At 32.6% G+C, this 15803-nt stretch overlaps 1 protein-coding gene across 3 annotated transcripts; it reads right to left on the bottom strand.

Moving 5' to 3' along the window:
• Positions 1 to 4464: 4464 nt before the first annotated feature.
• On the bottom strand, positions 4465 to 14729 carry LOC134693039 (mucin-2-like). Of its 3 annotated transcripts, XM_063553739.1 has the most exons (6): positions 11343 to 11594; positions 9967 to 10275; positions 9104 to 9262; positions 5762 to 6196; positions 5540 to 5728; positions 4465 to 4669 (listed from the first exon to the last, which is right to left on the bottom strand). In XM_063553739.1, exons 1-6 carry the CDS (start codon positions 11386 to 11388, stop codon positions 4656 to 4658), a joined length of 1152 nt encoding a protein of 383 aa, XP_063409809.1. In that variant the 5' UTR covers positions 11389 to 11594; the 3' UTR covers positions 4465 to 4655. The 3 variants fall into 3 exon arrangements, with proteins under 3 accessions (XP_063409809.1, XP_063409810.1, XP_063409808.1); XM_063553740.1 differs by lacking the exon at positions 11343 to 11594 and adding an exon at positions 14638 to 14729 and having other exon boundaries at positions 5540 to 6196; XM_063553738.1 differs by having other exon boundaries at positions 5540 to 6196; positions 11343 to 11593.
• Positions 14730 to 15803: the final 1074 nt, after the last annotated feature.

Raw genomic sequence — 15803 nt, 5'->3', positions numbered from 1 at the left:
GTTTAGGTGCCTGCTGAAGGACGACTCCGGGTGCGAGAATTTCTTGCTGCATTGAAAACCTATTAGTGATTTTCTGCTGTTGTCTTTTCTTTGGTCGGGTTGTTGTCTCTTTGACACATTCCCCATTTCCATTCTCAATTTGATTGACTTTATCATTACGTTTTCAATAATGAACGGGCACAAACCCTGAAAATATACCATGCAAAATCAGAATCGCTTTGAATCTTTACAAGTTACATTAGATTGTCAAAAGGTAGTTTGTTTATTCATCAGGTTTAAAAGCTTGCACAATTAACTTTTGTTTCCAAGCACAGCTGCTAATCAATGAGCATATATATATATAAATACTATAAGAATGAATACCAAAAGGAAATCCTTCTTTAAACCCTTCGGTCATTTATTGTCGAGCCTTCGACTTTAGTCGAAAAAGCGAGACTAAGCGATCCTACATTCCGTCGTCGTCGGCGTCAACAAATATTCACTCTGTGGTTAAAGTTTTTGAAATTTTAATAACTTTCTTAAACTATACTGGATTTCTACCAAACTTGGACAGAAGCTTCTTTATGATCATAAGATAGTATCCAGAAGTAAATTTTGTAAAAATAGAATTCCATTTTTTTCCGAATTTTACTTATAAATGGACTTAGTTTTTCTGCGGGGAAACATTACATTCACTCTGTGGTTAAATTTTTAAAATTTTAATAACTTTCTCAAACTATCCTGGGTTTTTACCAAACCTGGACAGAAGCTTGTTTATGATCATAAGATAGTATCCAGAAGTAAATTTTGTAAAAAAATAAATCCATTTTTTCCATATTTTACTTTTAAATGGACATAGTTTTTCTGTGGGGAAACATTTCATTCACTCTGTGGTTAAAGTTTTTAAAATTTTAATAACTTTCTTAAACTATCCTGGGTTTGTACCAAACTTGGACAGAAGCTTGATAATGATCATAAAATAGTATCCAGAAGTAAATTTTGTTAAATAATAAATCCATTTTTTTCCGTATTTTACTTTTAAATGGACTTAGATTTTTCTTCCAGTTAATAAAATTGAGAATGGAAATGGGGAATGTATCAAAGAGACAACAACCCGACCATAGAAAAAACAACAGTGGAAGGTCACCAACAGGTCTTCAATGTATTGAGAAATTCCCGCACCGGAGGTGTCCTTTAGCAGGCCCCTAAACAAATATATACTAGTCCAGTGATAATGAACGCCATACTAATTTCCAAATAGTACACAAGAAACTAAAATTAAAATAATACAAGACTAACAAAGACCAGAGGCTCCTGACTTGGGACAGGCGCAAAAAATGTGGCAGGGTGAACCATACATACATGTACAGTCTGCAGTTGTTATTAAAACATTTATTAGATTCATAAACTATCCTGGATTTTAACCAAACTTGGACAGAAGCTTCTTACAATCAGAAGATTGTATCAAAAGGAATATTTTTATTGAGTTTTTTCCTCATTTTTGTTGAGCCTGCGATTTACAGCAAAAGTAGGCGAGACACTGGGTTCCGCGGAACCCTTACAAATTTTATAACCACTAGATTATTCATGGTATGCGTTGTAGTGCATAGGACACTGCCAGGTGAGCGACCATGCAGGATCTTTGGAGCCGGCATAGATATAATGCGCCTGCTCGGATGAAAACATAAATCATGATTGCTTCAAATCAAAATTAACTCAGGCTTGCATGAAATGCGTGTTATAAATAGTATTAGTATGGGAACAAAAGTTACAAGCGTAAAAATTTATACATGCATGCTTCATAGTGCTAGCAAATCAGTTCTTGAAACATTCAATTTTTATAAAATTTAATTATATTTAAATTATCCAATGTTGTGATACGCTACGCTCCTCTAATGTTTGGGTAGAAGTATCGTTGTTTAAACTAATAGCTGATCTAATAGGATCGATTTTCATTGCATCAAACGCTCCATCTATTACATACTGTTGTCTGCTTAAGTATCCCACCAGTTACTTTAATTTGTTTTATTTTCAATTATATATATCCATTATGAAGTCAGAGATATAAAATTACATAATAATTTGTAGTATACATGTACATATCTCTGATGAAGTGAAGTGCATCGGTTCGCCGTACTAAGTATTTTCATTGATTTATTTGAGTTATCGCCCATTGAATGTACGACATAGACAGGAAAAAATGTTAGCAAAAGAAAACAACTAAAACGTAACAATTACCAAAATAACAAAAAATATACCCCGATAATTAATAATTGAAGTGCATTATCAATTGACCGCCCTTATTCAATTCAGTATCTTGCAGTAATCTGACTTCAGCAGATAAGTCAGCATAGGAACATGATCTTTACTCTTGGTAATCGTCCAGTAGCAGTTATTTCAAGCATATTCAGATATTAACAAATAAACAAAATAACACAAGTTAGGTCGCCCGGGATAAAGGGCTATCGATATAGATTTGGATTGCCATGAACTTGGAATTAAGAGTATGTTGGATAAGGCCAATTTTTTGCCATGCAATAGGCTAACTTCGGACGCTTCGTATAATTATTGCAAGGGATTTTAAACATACGGAGATCTTGACACCCTACCCTTTTGTCAGGCATAGGATTAATCGCGTCCGGACATGACTGCGCTTCAATACACCATGTGCACAGAAGTCATCAGACTGTGGGAAAGGTTTAACTACCCGAGGGACGAAGGAAAAATCCTGTTGCTATGCCCCAATCAATCATTGGAGTGATCGTTATGCAAGTTTTGGTGCTGTTCGTGTTGTTTACTCTTAAGTTTTCTATGTTGTGTCATGTATACTATTGTTTGTTTGTCCTTTTCATTTTTAGCCATGGCGTTGTCAGTTTATTTTCGATTTATGAGTTTGACTGTTCCTCTAGTATCGTTCGTCCCTCTTTTATGTAAGTCTCTCACACAATCCCTCGCCACTTACACCCCAAAATCCTACAAATAAATTACATTCTATCATTTTTAGACTCGACAAGGCAAGAGCTCTTATTGGTAAACATAGCCAAAACTACGCGTCGGTTCTTAAAAGAAGTAACCCTTTTAATGATGATGTGTGTCCATCTTTTGCGAAACTTTAGAAATAATGAAAAAAAAATGAGAACAACAGAATAGTTCAACACGACAAGACCTTTTTATCTGATACCTTAATACTCTATAGTTCAAGGAAACAATACTAAAATATTTTCAATAGAGTTCTTTCTCGATTCGGTGGTGTTTAATCTTACAAAGTCTATATAAATTAATTTTCATAAGGATTCCGCTCATGCCGGTGCTATATAAAGCGGCCGTCGCAAACTTGCAGTGAGGTGAGTGTTGTAATGCTCCGTGTTGAAGGCCTTACTGTGATTTTTAGAGGAAGGTCAGCAATAAAAGCGTGTGTGTTTTTTTTGGCTGTGCATGTACTGATTGTGTAATGGATGGATAATCTATATCCTTGTTTTTCTATTAAGATCCAAACAAAATTCAACAAAGCCTGTAAATGACGAATGTGGTTTGGATAAAAAGAAATTGTAATTGTTTTGCAAGACAGTATCTACAAATTGGTCGACAAGGTTAACATTTTAAGTAACTTTAATTTAGGAGTAACTGCCCTTGAATAATGATTTTTACCCAAAGTGTGTGTTTTATTTTGGTCAGAAACAGGAAACGAAAATGATTGAATAAGAATAGTGCCATTTTTGAAAATGCATTTCTATTCCGTAATTTTCAATAGGAGAGTAGAAATATGGTCAAGTACATTTTTGAAATCGACTCCAGAAGGACTATGAATCAATCCCCTATAATCTATTTCAGGGGAAGGTATTTGACTTTCTGCAAAACCAATTTTATCCTCAGCGTATAATGAAACTTAATGCTCTGCCCTAATTTCAGTCAATCAATTTTCGACGATACCTTCAAAATTTGTTTATATTGACCAATATGATTTTATTTATTATTCATTTGTTTTTGTTATGCATTCCTTTTGATTGGTACTTGGTGTCTCAGTTTTTCAGTGAAAGTGTTTGTTTGCACTTCAGACTGACCTGTTGAGTCAATCTTATTTAACTTCCTTTACAGTTTGTACTTTTGTTGTGTTGTTAGGAATTTACACTAATGTCTGGGGTTAGCAGAGAATTGACCTCTCTCAAACACGTTTAATCCTTCCTCATTTTGTATGTTCCTGTCTTAAATCAGAGGCCTGTATATCAGTCTTTATTGTTGGTTGCTTTTTGTCATTTTTGTTTTTCGTTTATTGTTTGTATAATTAATGATTTATCGAGCCGATTGTTCTCTTTTAAATTTGTTGTCAAGGCCTTAATAGCGTACTGTTATGATATATGGGTTTCGCTCATTATTGAAAACGAACGGTGGCCTTCAATTGCTTACATCTACGTCGTTTTGTCTATGGTTGATTTTTGTAAACAAACATCTACAGAGTAGTACGTAGATACTATAAAGTCAAGAAAATCAAAACACATAAGTTTATATACAATACAAAAATAACAGCTCTGAAATAATAAATAAACATACAATATCATACATTTCGACAGATCATAAAGCAAGACATCGATCTAAACCAAGAGCGAGACCCGTTTCTGAACATACAGTCTATATCACGTCTTGTATCACTTCTGAATTAAAATTCATACATTTACATCTTATGGTGCCGGAGCTGAAAGAGAGTAATAAGACAAAGATTATTTTACTATATTTAGAACCGATACGATAAGTAAACAGAAAACAAACATCTACAGATAAATTGAATAACGGCATATGAAGGGGAAACTATTATGAGACAGCATCATAACAGCACAATAAACTTAAAGACATCTGTGGTCTTCAGTGGCGGATCCCGTGCGAACTTTTCCTTATGGGGGAGGGGGGCGCTCCAGTCATGCTTCAATGATTCCCTATACAATCAATCAAATTTTTCCCACGAAAGGGGAGCGGGCCCCCCAGGCCCCCTCTGGATCCGCCTATATATATGAACTCTTTAACAATAACACATATCTTCACACAATAATTCTTGGTCAGTCCAGTCTACAAACGTTTTGAAAAAACAATTGACATCGATAACACATATTAATACACATTTAAAAACAATCTCTGACGAGGTTCGGTACAACTGGGATTTACAAAGTAAGTATAGTTCATTTCTTTGATAAAACTTGGAGAAATGGGATCTTTATTGTCTGACATTTTCAATATATCGCTTCAAAGAATTGTGACATGGTTCTATGCTGGTTTGTATTTCATGAAACATAAAAACATGTAAAACTGGAATTTATTTGGTTTTTATTTCCAGACAAACACTCGTTCCGAGTTTGCATGAAATATTTGCCACTGGCCATTTATTACAAACATAAATCAAACAATTTTGAAAAATAACGGCAAAGACATTTTACTATTAAAATCTGGCAGAAATTGCAAAAGGTTAACAAACATATATTTGTAATTGCTACACATCTTTGTCATTTAATGGCATGTGGCATAATATATTATTTTTATATTTCTTATCACATACCATTGGCTTGAAACTTACTGAGAAAATGTCCGTTTCCATTATTTTCTGTTTGGATTTCCTTATCAGGCATGGATTTGGTTGTTGTTGGGTTTTCCCTATCTAGTAACTGTGTTGTTGTAATAGGATATTCTCGATTAGGTTCTGGTGTTGTTGATATCGGATATTCTCGATCAGGTAGCTTTGTTGTTAGAGGATATTCTCGATCAGGTAGCTTTGTTGTTAGAGGATATTCTCGATCAGGTAGCTTTGTTGTAAGAGGATATTCTCGGTCTGGTAAAATTGTCGTCGGAATTGGATATTGTGTTGAAGGAATAGGAAAATGTGTTGTAGTAATAGGATATTCTCTTTCGGGTAAATGTTCTGTTGTTATAGGATATTCTCGCTCGGATAAATGTTCTGTTGTTATAGGATATTCTTTTTCAACGAATTGTTCTATTGTAGTAGGATATTCTTTCACGGGTAATTGCGTTGTTGTAGAAGGGTACTCGGTTTCTGGTTTTGACGTTGTTGTTGTAGAAAGCGTTGTTGTCGTAGGTGGAAGTGTTGTTGTCGGAGGCGGAAGTGTTGTCGTCGTAGGCGGAAGTGTTGTTGTCGATGGTTTGGTTGATGTGATTGTAGTAGATTTTGTTGTCGTGGGTATTTTGGGTTTTACTGTGTGCACGGTTTCTACCGTTGCTAGATGAATAAAAAAAAAATATAAATATATATATAGTCATTATACTTATATATACATATTAAGATTACAATTGGTAAATAAAACGACTCTCAACCATTGCATTTAAAGTTGCCCTCTATGCAAATAATCAACACAATTGTTTTCTGTTCTTTTGGTCGGGTTGTTGTCTTTTTGACACATTTCCCACGTCAATTCTCAATTAAATTGACATTAAGTTCCGAATCTACGTATTTACAATTTTAAAATATAAATGAGCATTGATAGTTGCATTGTTCGTATCCCATGTTTGGAAAAAAGTCACATCATTGGTTGATGTTCCGTCTATAAGGAAATAGTCGAACAAGCAAAATGATTTGGCGTTCGCTTTTCGTTTTAGTGTGCGCCAAACCAATCACTAAACTTGCTCTCATTAATTGTTATTAATCCCCGATGTGTTATCTTTTACCATTTTTATGTTAACTTTAGTTTAGTATTCTGTTAAAGAGTTCGCGACTTGTAGAATGGTATTTTAAAACCGGCATGCTTGAATGATACCAGTCAGACTCACTTGTTTATTTTCAAAAGAAAAAAGAAAAAAAACGTGGTTCGTTTTTTCTTTAAAAAATGTGCGGCTAATGGGACGAAATGAAAAATATATGAGTAGAGAAAGCTAGTTTCCTTTTCACTTGAATTCGTAGCTGAAAGCACAAATAGACAGACTATTTGTCTGTTGTCAATAAGTTAATAAAACATGAAAACACTTCTAGTACTCGAAACAAAACAAAAACAACAATAACACGAAAACAGAGATTTTGATCGCTGTGAATATGAAAAGCTATCATAAAAACACCTATACGTTTTAACGTTGTGCACGATGTTCCTACAACACGACGTTACAACACATCGACGTCAAAGAGAGTTTTCTGAAACTTTTGACGTACATTTATTCAATTTGCAAGTTTCATTTGCTTTTTTTTATGTAGTTGGTTGATTCCAAATATGTCTTTATTAATTTTGTAATGTTTATTTACCATGTTATATTGTCGTAAGTAATGAACTTGAAGGAAGGAAAAAAGGGGACAAAAGTATACGGTTTTCAATAGATAAATTATATCAAAACTTTAATCACAGGCTGCTAAAATTGCATGGTGCATATCATCTGTCATTGGAAATTTTTCATATCTTGATTCAACCCTAATACAAATATATCCCACACTCTGCAAGTAAATAAAACCATATTAACCCTTGATTAATTTGAATTGAATTGTATTAAAAATTTGCTTGACACGTATCTTGTCGAAATACAACCATTGAATAAAATTATTATAACCCTATCTTGAAAATTATTTTCCAATTAAAAGTCATTTGAAGTTGCTTGCTTTTAAAATGTGCTAATCTTCTCCTGAATCGTCCGTATAATACGGGGTTGCATGAATTCAATGAATTTATTATGAAACTGTTTTTGTCTATGTTTCCGATATTTCTTTCAGTTTCCTCCGTTTCATGCACAATATGCACCGTAAGGTATTTTTTTCGACAACCAGCTTCTTTTTTTTTTAAATTTCACCACGCGATTCGTTTTAAGTATCAGGAATATAGAGGGAGGGTAGGAAGGGTCCTGCTCCCGAAATCCCGTGATTAAAAAACCCAAATTCCCGAGGTCCTATCCCTTCTCAATATACAATGGAACAAATTTTGAACATGTAACGTCGAAAAACCCCGTTTGTTTGGATTTTTCGACGTTTTTCGACGTTGGGACAAAATGGCTACCGTTTTGTTATGTTTCGTAGCATTTTATTCCTGTAAGACCCAAATATGCAGTTAATAAAAAAATAATCTAGACTTTATGTTCTTTTCGTGTATCTAACTTTTGTTTTGGTAAATTACAAATTACTTATTGAAATATCAGGTAAAAAACCCACATTAATTGCTTGGACAAATAAAATATCAACTTGGACAAAATGGCTACCGCTTGAAAAACGACTGTGTAGTGATGGGTTTATAGAATCTACAATTTTTGAACTCACGAACAAAGAGGCAAATGTTTGTTCTTTCGGTAGATGGTATAATTATCTCACAACTTTTAGAAATTTTTAGCTATGTCTACATCTAAAACTACCTTTCAGCCGTTAAGTCAACGAAAAACGTTATTGGACATTTTTCTGGTTCCAGCTTAATATGCAGCCACCGAGTCAAACGAAATTCGACAAAAGAACGGCTTTAATTTAACCAAGATCTGACCCACTCCGTTGCTTCTGTCAAGTTTCGGGAAGATCAAAGAATAAGAATTATGATCATTATACATTAGAGATAAGACAGATGTTCAAAAATGTAACGTTGGACATCCGTTTTTTTCACATAGCTTTGCTGTTTTAATCCTCAAGTATACTAGATATTACTAAGCATATGACCAAGAGACATAAAAACATAAAGTATAACATATACTGAATTAGTTTTTATAGTGGTTAGTGTTTGTTAACAGTTTATTTTGTTTTGCGGAGGAAATTTCGAAGATTTTGTTTTAAAACATAGAGGTTGTAGGAACAGCGTGCGTGACGTTTTTATGAATAAAAGAGTTTTAGAGCATACAGCAATATCACAAAAACACAGCGACACAAATAACCAAATAAGCATCTATATAAGACATCTAAACATAACTGTTTGTTTTGTAAAGCGAAAAGCGAACAGAAAAAAACTCACAAACCCAAATCTTAAATAACAGAATTATTATTACATGTAAAGTAATGAGACTTTGAATAACAGATATTCCTAAATAAGCGCATCTTCGCTAGCCAAGGGTTACGATCAACTCCCGCGCAAGAGAGCGGGAGTTGATCGTAACCCTTGTCTAGAGAAGATAAAATAAGCGGTCAAAAATATAATTTAGATTGATGAAGAAAGTATAATACTTTTAACATAATACTTACGGAACTGGCAAATGTAGGAAAATTTATTTGGCCACAAGTGGCATTCCCTATCGTGCCACAAGCCGTGGTCTCCCATGTGTATTTGTACACAATCTTGTGTAAGATGTAAGATTCCGTTCCCTTCATGCACTGCCCAGTGACTGTAGGATAAGGGTGATCCTAAAATAAAATCCTACGTTGTTATCTTGGAATAAAAATGCATTTATTTGAAGCTAGGTTACAATGATAGCGCTATTTCCATACAACCCATTTCTGAGTTTGTATATGCATTTATGATACATATTGTAAAATATCTATTCCATTCTACCTAGTAAATTTACATTTTATCATATTTTCGGATTTAATTCTGAGATATTTTCTTGAAAGTGACAGATCAATTTAAGAAAATGTATTTCGTACAATTGTAACACTAACCAAACTATTGTATCTTTATTTACCATGCATATACAGAAGTCTTTTCTATTTTCCTAATTTGTTATTTTTATTCGCGATCCTGACATTTTGAGCGACATATTTAATCTTTGACCTTTTAAACTACACATTTTTCTTGGGGTTAGATTTCAAATTTTGATATAAGAGTAATATTATATTGGTTGGCTTATTTGTGAAAATACGACGACCTCTTTCTTCACCGATTGTATATAAAACTTTGCCAACCTAGATTTTTTGTTCAAACCCCCCCCCCCTCGTTTTCATCAGGTACATATCTCTGTTTTAAAAAAAGATGTCTATATACCTTAATGTTATATAAAGGCATATAGGAATTTTTTCAGAGATAAGTGCCTGTGGCGTATTCACATATACTTTTACGGTAACGTACTATGCCTCATCCGATTTTGAAGTCTAAATGTATTACAACTTACCATCAACCCATACAAAATGTTTTTCACGATGTCTATCGTTAAGTCCAATCCATACTGCCTGTTTACCAACATTTAATTTCTGTAGTGTCGTCTGCAGATAATATTGGACATCGTAACTTTTTACTAGAGCCAGGTCGCCACCTCTGTTGTTACAGTCATGTCTCGCGCCATCCCAATACTCCTTCCGGTTCAAAACAAACTCGTAGCAGACTTTCTCAAATACTAAATGTCTATTTCCAGTGTTGATATTTGAAGGGCAGCTGTATGTCGAATATGACAAAGGCATACTCCATGATAACTGGAAAATTCCTGCAAAAAAAGGGAAATAGATAGAAAAAACAAAATGAATAGAAACCATTCAAACTGTATATAACAAGTTGCCCATACGTGTATTTTGCAAAGTGGTAAGGACAACTTTACCTTAATTTTCATATCCCAAAATGTCAACAACCAACAAAAGTACTGAACAAGATTTCCATATTTTTTTAAACGCGAGCAATTTTATTTAGTTTTTCCAACTCTATCATCAAATTCGTTGGACAAAGCGGCATAACTCAATATTCTATATTTGTAAAAACTAAACCGAAAGTGTTAAACAAGAAACTCAAAACAGCAAAAATGAAACAAAAACTAAAAAATCGGATGACTTTGTGATATTTAAAATCTGTTTAAAAGAACCAAATGATACATTTTCAATAGTTGCTTTGTATTGTGATGCACAATGCAATTTATCAAAAGTATGTTGCTATTCTTCCTCCTTTTTTTCTTTTAACCTTTTAGAATTTAGAACGCCTAAACATAGTCAATGAGGATTAGCTTTACTTTCTTTATGTAAGTTCTTGTATCCCAAATTATAATTAAGAGATTAAACAAAGGCATGCGTTTCTATCTATTCACGAAAGGCATATACTTTGGCATACAACAGCGAACATTTATGATAATAGACACTCGTATAAAACAAGGAATGATTGTGTTCGCGGCGGTAGTTATCTTTTTAAGCATACGCTTGAATTAATGTATACACAAATCCATTTGCAGGCCCAATTATATATAAAGTACTCGAGTTTATAAAAATTTTGCTTGAAAACATTCATTTAGGAGTTATAGTGCACTATACCCTTACTTTATATTATGTTCTTTGATGTCATCAGTAGCAACAGAGAACTCCCCAAGTCGGGTCTACTTTCTACTAATTTGCACCATCTGAGTTTATTCATACATGCATTATATTAACGAGACCAAAATGTCACAAACATTAACAGCTATAGATTACCATACGGCCTTCAACAATGAGCAAAGCCCATACCGCATAGTCAGCTATAAAAGTTCGATAAGCTAACAAGGAACTTATGAAAAGAAAACAAATAATTTCTTACCACAAATACAAACAACGCTGACAATACAGAATATAGAAAATTCCATGTCTCCGGTATTATGGTCAGTTTAGAAAATTACAATTACAATAAAGGTTATCACTTTTACATATGTACGTATCTAATCTACCCCCATATATCATACGATGTTTCATACTGCAAAAACGATCAAGCTCACCTGATCTATTTTTGCCTAGTGGACATAATTCGAGTGAAATATACGCGGTCATTGTCCGACGCGTATTCTCTAAAATATCTGCTTATCAAAATCATTTGCAGAGTTTGACCATAGTTTGTTATTCACAATCATCAGTTCTTCTTTTTTTTTTTTTATGGCAGGCTAGTATATATAATTTTATTCTGGTATCACCTAAGTTGAACAAAGGTATACAGAAAAACACCTTATATATGTACATTTGTTGAGGAAGCATTACATATGAGTTTTTAACAACGGTTTGATCAGTATAGCCGACAGGTTAACATCAGAGAGAATCCAGTTTGTAATTTATAATTCTAATAAATTGGCACAATTTTCGAAGTTTAGATTTCTGTTTTTGGTTCATAATAGCTTTAAATTTTAAAACATTACAGTTCGATAGGTATTTCTTGTCAATAAGTAGTATTCTATCTGTCAAGAGACTGCTGCATTCCATTACATAATGGTATTCGTCACCTATAGCAACTCTGCACCACGGACACTTTCTCTGTTCTCGGGGAATGTTTTGCCATCTACCATTTTCAATCGGCAGAAAAATATAGTAAATGTTTAGCAGATGGAAATTTTAAGATGTTATGTAAAACTACATGTTATTTAAGAGAAGAAAAACGTAGTATTAAAGAAAAGCTAGTTTTTCAGTTCTCCATCAGTACATTTTGTTAATAAAAAAAGTGAAATATTAGTTTTAGAAAATGGATGCTTGAATAATGTTTCTTGTGACACACTCGCAACACAGACCGAGTCAATGCCAGTTTCAAATTTTGTATGACAGGGTACTTATCGCCAAGACTTCATTCCCAATTAATTTACCTTTAAATAAAGCATATATTTTCTAAAGCTATTTTTCACTTTTTAAATTAACAAAATATACTGATGGAGAACTGAAAACTTTTGATATTTTATTTTGCTTCTCTTAATACTTTTTACAAGTTATACTGGAAACAGTCAACATGTCTAGATATATCCGGGAATTATCCCAAATAAAAGGGTTCGCTTGATTATGGAGCTGAAATGTATGTAAAAGACATTTCTAATTCACGTTAAAAAATAATAGAATAAGAAGAAGACTATGTGTTATTCCAATCAAGGGCATGACATGAATACACACAAACAAATGCATTGTAATGTGTAACAGTATCATTTCTTTTTACATTGAAATGAAATATAACATGTAAAAGTTCAGATAGATGTTATCATGATAGAGTTGCATATATTTGTCATTTATATTTAATTCCAGGCAGGACAAGAACCATAACATCATTACAATAACCATCTACTTATATATTATTTCGTCTAGCATCTAGACATTTCCCCTTGTTTTAGATAGGTATTTGTTACTTTTTAGTCAATCAGGGACATTTTGGTGTAAGAGAATTAAAGAAAGATGAACTCGGGTGTCAGAGTATTATATTTCCGAACACGGTGTAGTTCTTTCTTACCCTCGAGTTGATAATTATTTGTTCTAATTTGTATGCTGTTACATTGATAGCTAGCAAGGTAAAAATCTGACTTATACAAGTTATAGGTTTGTCTATATTAAAGAGCAGGTAGTCCTCATATAATATTAACAAGTTAGTGTATGTGTATGACTGGAACGTTTGTCACTGGACGCTTAACAGTCATCAAACAAGCCTGAAATAAAGATGCCCACCAGGGGCGCGATAGAAAAAAAACAGTTAATTATTTGTATAGATTCCGTGTGCGTCAAATGCTTAAAAGTTATAACCAAACAATTTATCACAAAAAGTGATAATCTATAATGATGACCTCATTTTCCAAACGCATGCATTTATCAATGAAATCATTTAATCTTCTGTAATCCAATATTAATAATTCGATAGTTGTCCAGTTACTAGATCATAATTCATACATGTAGGTTTTAACAAGGGACCTACGAGTGTTAACCCAGGGTGTGGACAGTGACATATATCATTACTAGGTTTATCCCTGTAAGCTTGTTTCTATCTATAAAAAGTTTGAGGTATTTTATAGAACCAAGTCTAGTGCTAGCGTTACAATCTTTAATACATATCTCCTAGGAACATTTAAGTCATTCAAAGCTTTCGTAGAGTTAATGACACATACGTCCATTTCACCTTTTTACCGTAAAATATTTGGAACTCTTTGGTTCTGGCTATTCCAGTGAACGACCTTTATTGATAACACATGAGTACGTTCCTAGTGAACGACCTCTGAAGATGACAAACACATAGAAGAAGATTTGTAAATATTGCTTCCCTATATTAATTTCATGAAAACATATGTTGTTTTTGTCGCAATTAAAGGGGGACTATTACAAGCATTTAAAAATAAAACTTGTACTCGATGTACTTATCGAGAAAGACGACCCCCCCCCATCTAAAAATTAAAATAAATAAAATCCCAACACACAAAAAATATACCTTCATCCCACAAAAGTCCGGTCCCTGGCTCTGTTAATCACTAATTTAAAAAAAAACTGCACAATCATATATACAGAATGGTAGAAACTACGTTTAGTTTTATTTATCAGTATTGCCTTAACAAATGTTCATGGTACATGCCGCTTAATCATGTACAATGTAATACATTTTTACTTTATTTGTAACGCGCATCAGGAGTATTAAGGTCGTGCGTCCAAAAAATGCTCACAGATATTAATTTTGAAGGGTTGAAATTAACACACAAGCTGATCCAAAAACACATTTGGAAATCTAGAAGGGGAAGAGGGAGGGGTAAAAACATTAGTAATTTAGATCTTGTTTGAATTTAATGAAATATATTAATATTGTTAACAACAGACACGTTTCTCTGAGTTAAAAACTTTGTGAAAAAAATAACATAGATAAATTTGTAAACATTTCCGAAGTGGATCTTTAATGCCATCCGCTGAAACATCAGCCAAACATTCTCATAATAATAATTCATATATTCTATAAGCAATCTTTCAAATATATATTAATTTATACAAACCTACAACGGAATAATATATTATATGAATATTAAAAATAATTTGAAAACAAGAAATCTGAATATTGTAATATTTTAAAGTTGCCTTGCAATACTCGAAGGAGATTAATAAGCTTATTTCCATCTATTTACCTTATTTCCATGTTTATTTCTATCAGAAAAGATTTGACTTAAAAAATATACTTCCTGTAAAAAAACAACATTCACGAGTCCAAAAGGTAAACATTTTATAATATTACCTTCATTTTAACGATGATATGTAACACTTCTTAACAAAATGTCCGTTTGCCCAGGAAGACATATGTAATATTTGATTGCGCAATGTTAGAACTTATATCGGGTTGGTAGTATAAAGGAGAGAAAAAAATTAGAATAGTCACTTTCTCTCAAGGTAAGTCAGCATAAACACAGTAATACACTAGAAGTTTATAAATCTTAAATTAAAAAAAAAAATGATTCATGATACATTTTTTTCTCATCAATTTAAAAAAAAACAAGTTTTTACCAATCTTAATCTATATGCTAGAAATTGTCATTTGTAAATATAATGAATTATCGAAATTATTAGTTTTGAATACATGGATTTTTTTTTTTATCATTCTTTAATAATAATTTTTAATATAAAAAAAACCCAGATTTTATCTATGTGAATCAACATACTAGAAATGATTATTTGTAACTATAATGAAATGTTGAAATTACTAGTTTTAAATAACACATTTATTTAATGATTTTGATATTTTTAGTTTTTAATATAGAATACAGATTACAAATGTTAATGGTTCAATATTTGAATTTTTCGAAATTACTGTTTATATGTTCAATCACACTTAATTATGTTCAATGTTAGTTAAAAGCGAAGAAAAATCACACTAATAGAAAATAATAATGACAGTCTTTAGGAAAAGTTTAGCTTTCAATTTTGAAATGCTACATGTTCTTATCTGAAAACTATATTTAAAATAATAACCAGCGGCAAATTAATGTAATTTTCTCTAAACTTCAACAAGTATGAAAATCAATAATATTCGGTATTAAATCTTCATGAAATGCACTTACTTCCGGTTGAATTACCCAAATAATGGTGGTTGGATACGACAACCTTGTAATACACCACTGTTTTTGTTATAAAACCGAATTTCATTATAAAATCGTAAACGAGGACATGTGACATCCTGGTAAACAACAGGAACAATTATTAAAAGCATTTTAAATTAACTAAGTTTAAATGCCATGGTTAGATTAAAAAGGACACCAGAAACACGTACCAGTAGGGTCCTAGTCGATGTTTAGTTACA

This window comes from Mytilus trossulus, chromosome 12, assembly GCF_036588685.1.
Source record: "Mytilus trossulus isolate FHL-02 chromosome 12, PNRI_Mtr1.1.1.hap1, whole genome shotgun sequence".
Lineage (NCBI taxonomy): Eukaryota > Metazoa > Mollusca > Bivalvia > Mytilida > Mytilidae > Mytilus > Mytilus trossulus.
The sequence above is the reverse complement of the archived record's forward strand: the minus strand, read 5'-3'. Positions and strand labels throughout refer to the sequence as shown.

Excerpts from the sequence above, each read along its gene's own strand:
- LOC134693039 (XM_063553738.1), bottom strand. The coding sequence starts at position 11,388 with ATGGAATTTTCTATATTCTGTATTGTCAGCGTTGTTTGTATTTGTG. Across the intron at positions 10,276-11,342 it reads CAGCGTTGTTTGTATTTGTG|GAATTTTCCAGTTATCATGG; the intron begins GTAAGAAATTAT and ends CTTTTTTTGCAG. Across the intron at positions 6,197-9,103 it reads TTCCTACATTTGCCAGTTCC|CAACGGTAGAAACCGTGCAC; the intron begins GTAAGTATTATG and ends TTATTCATCTAG.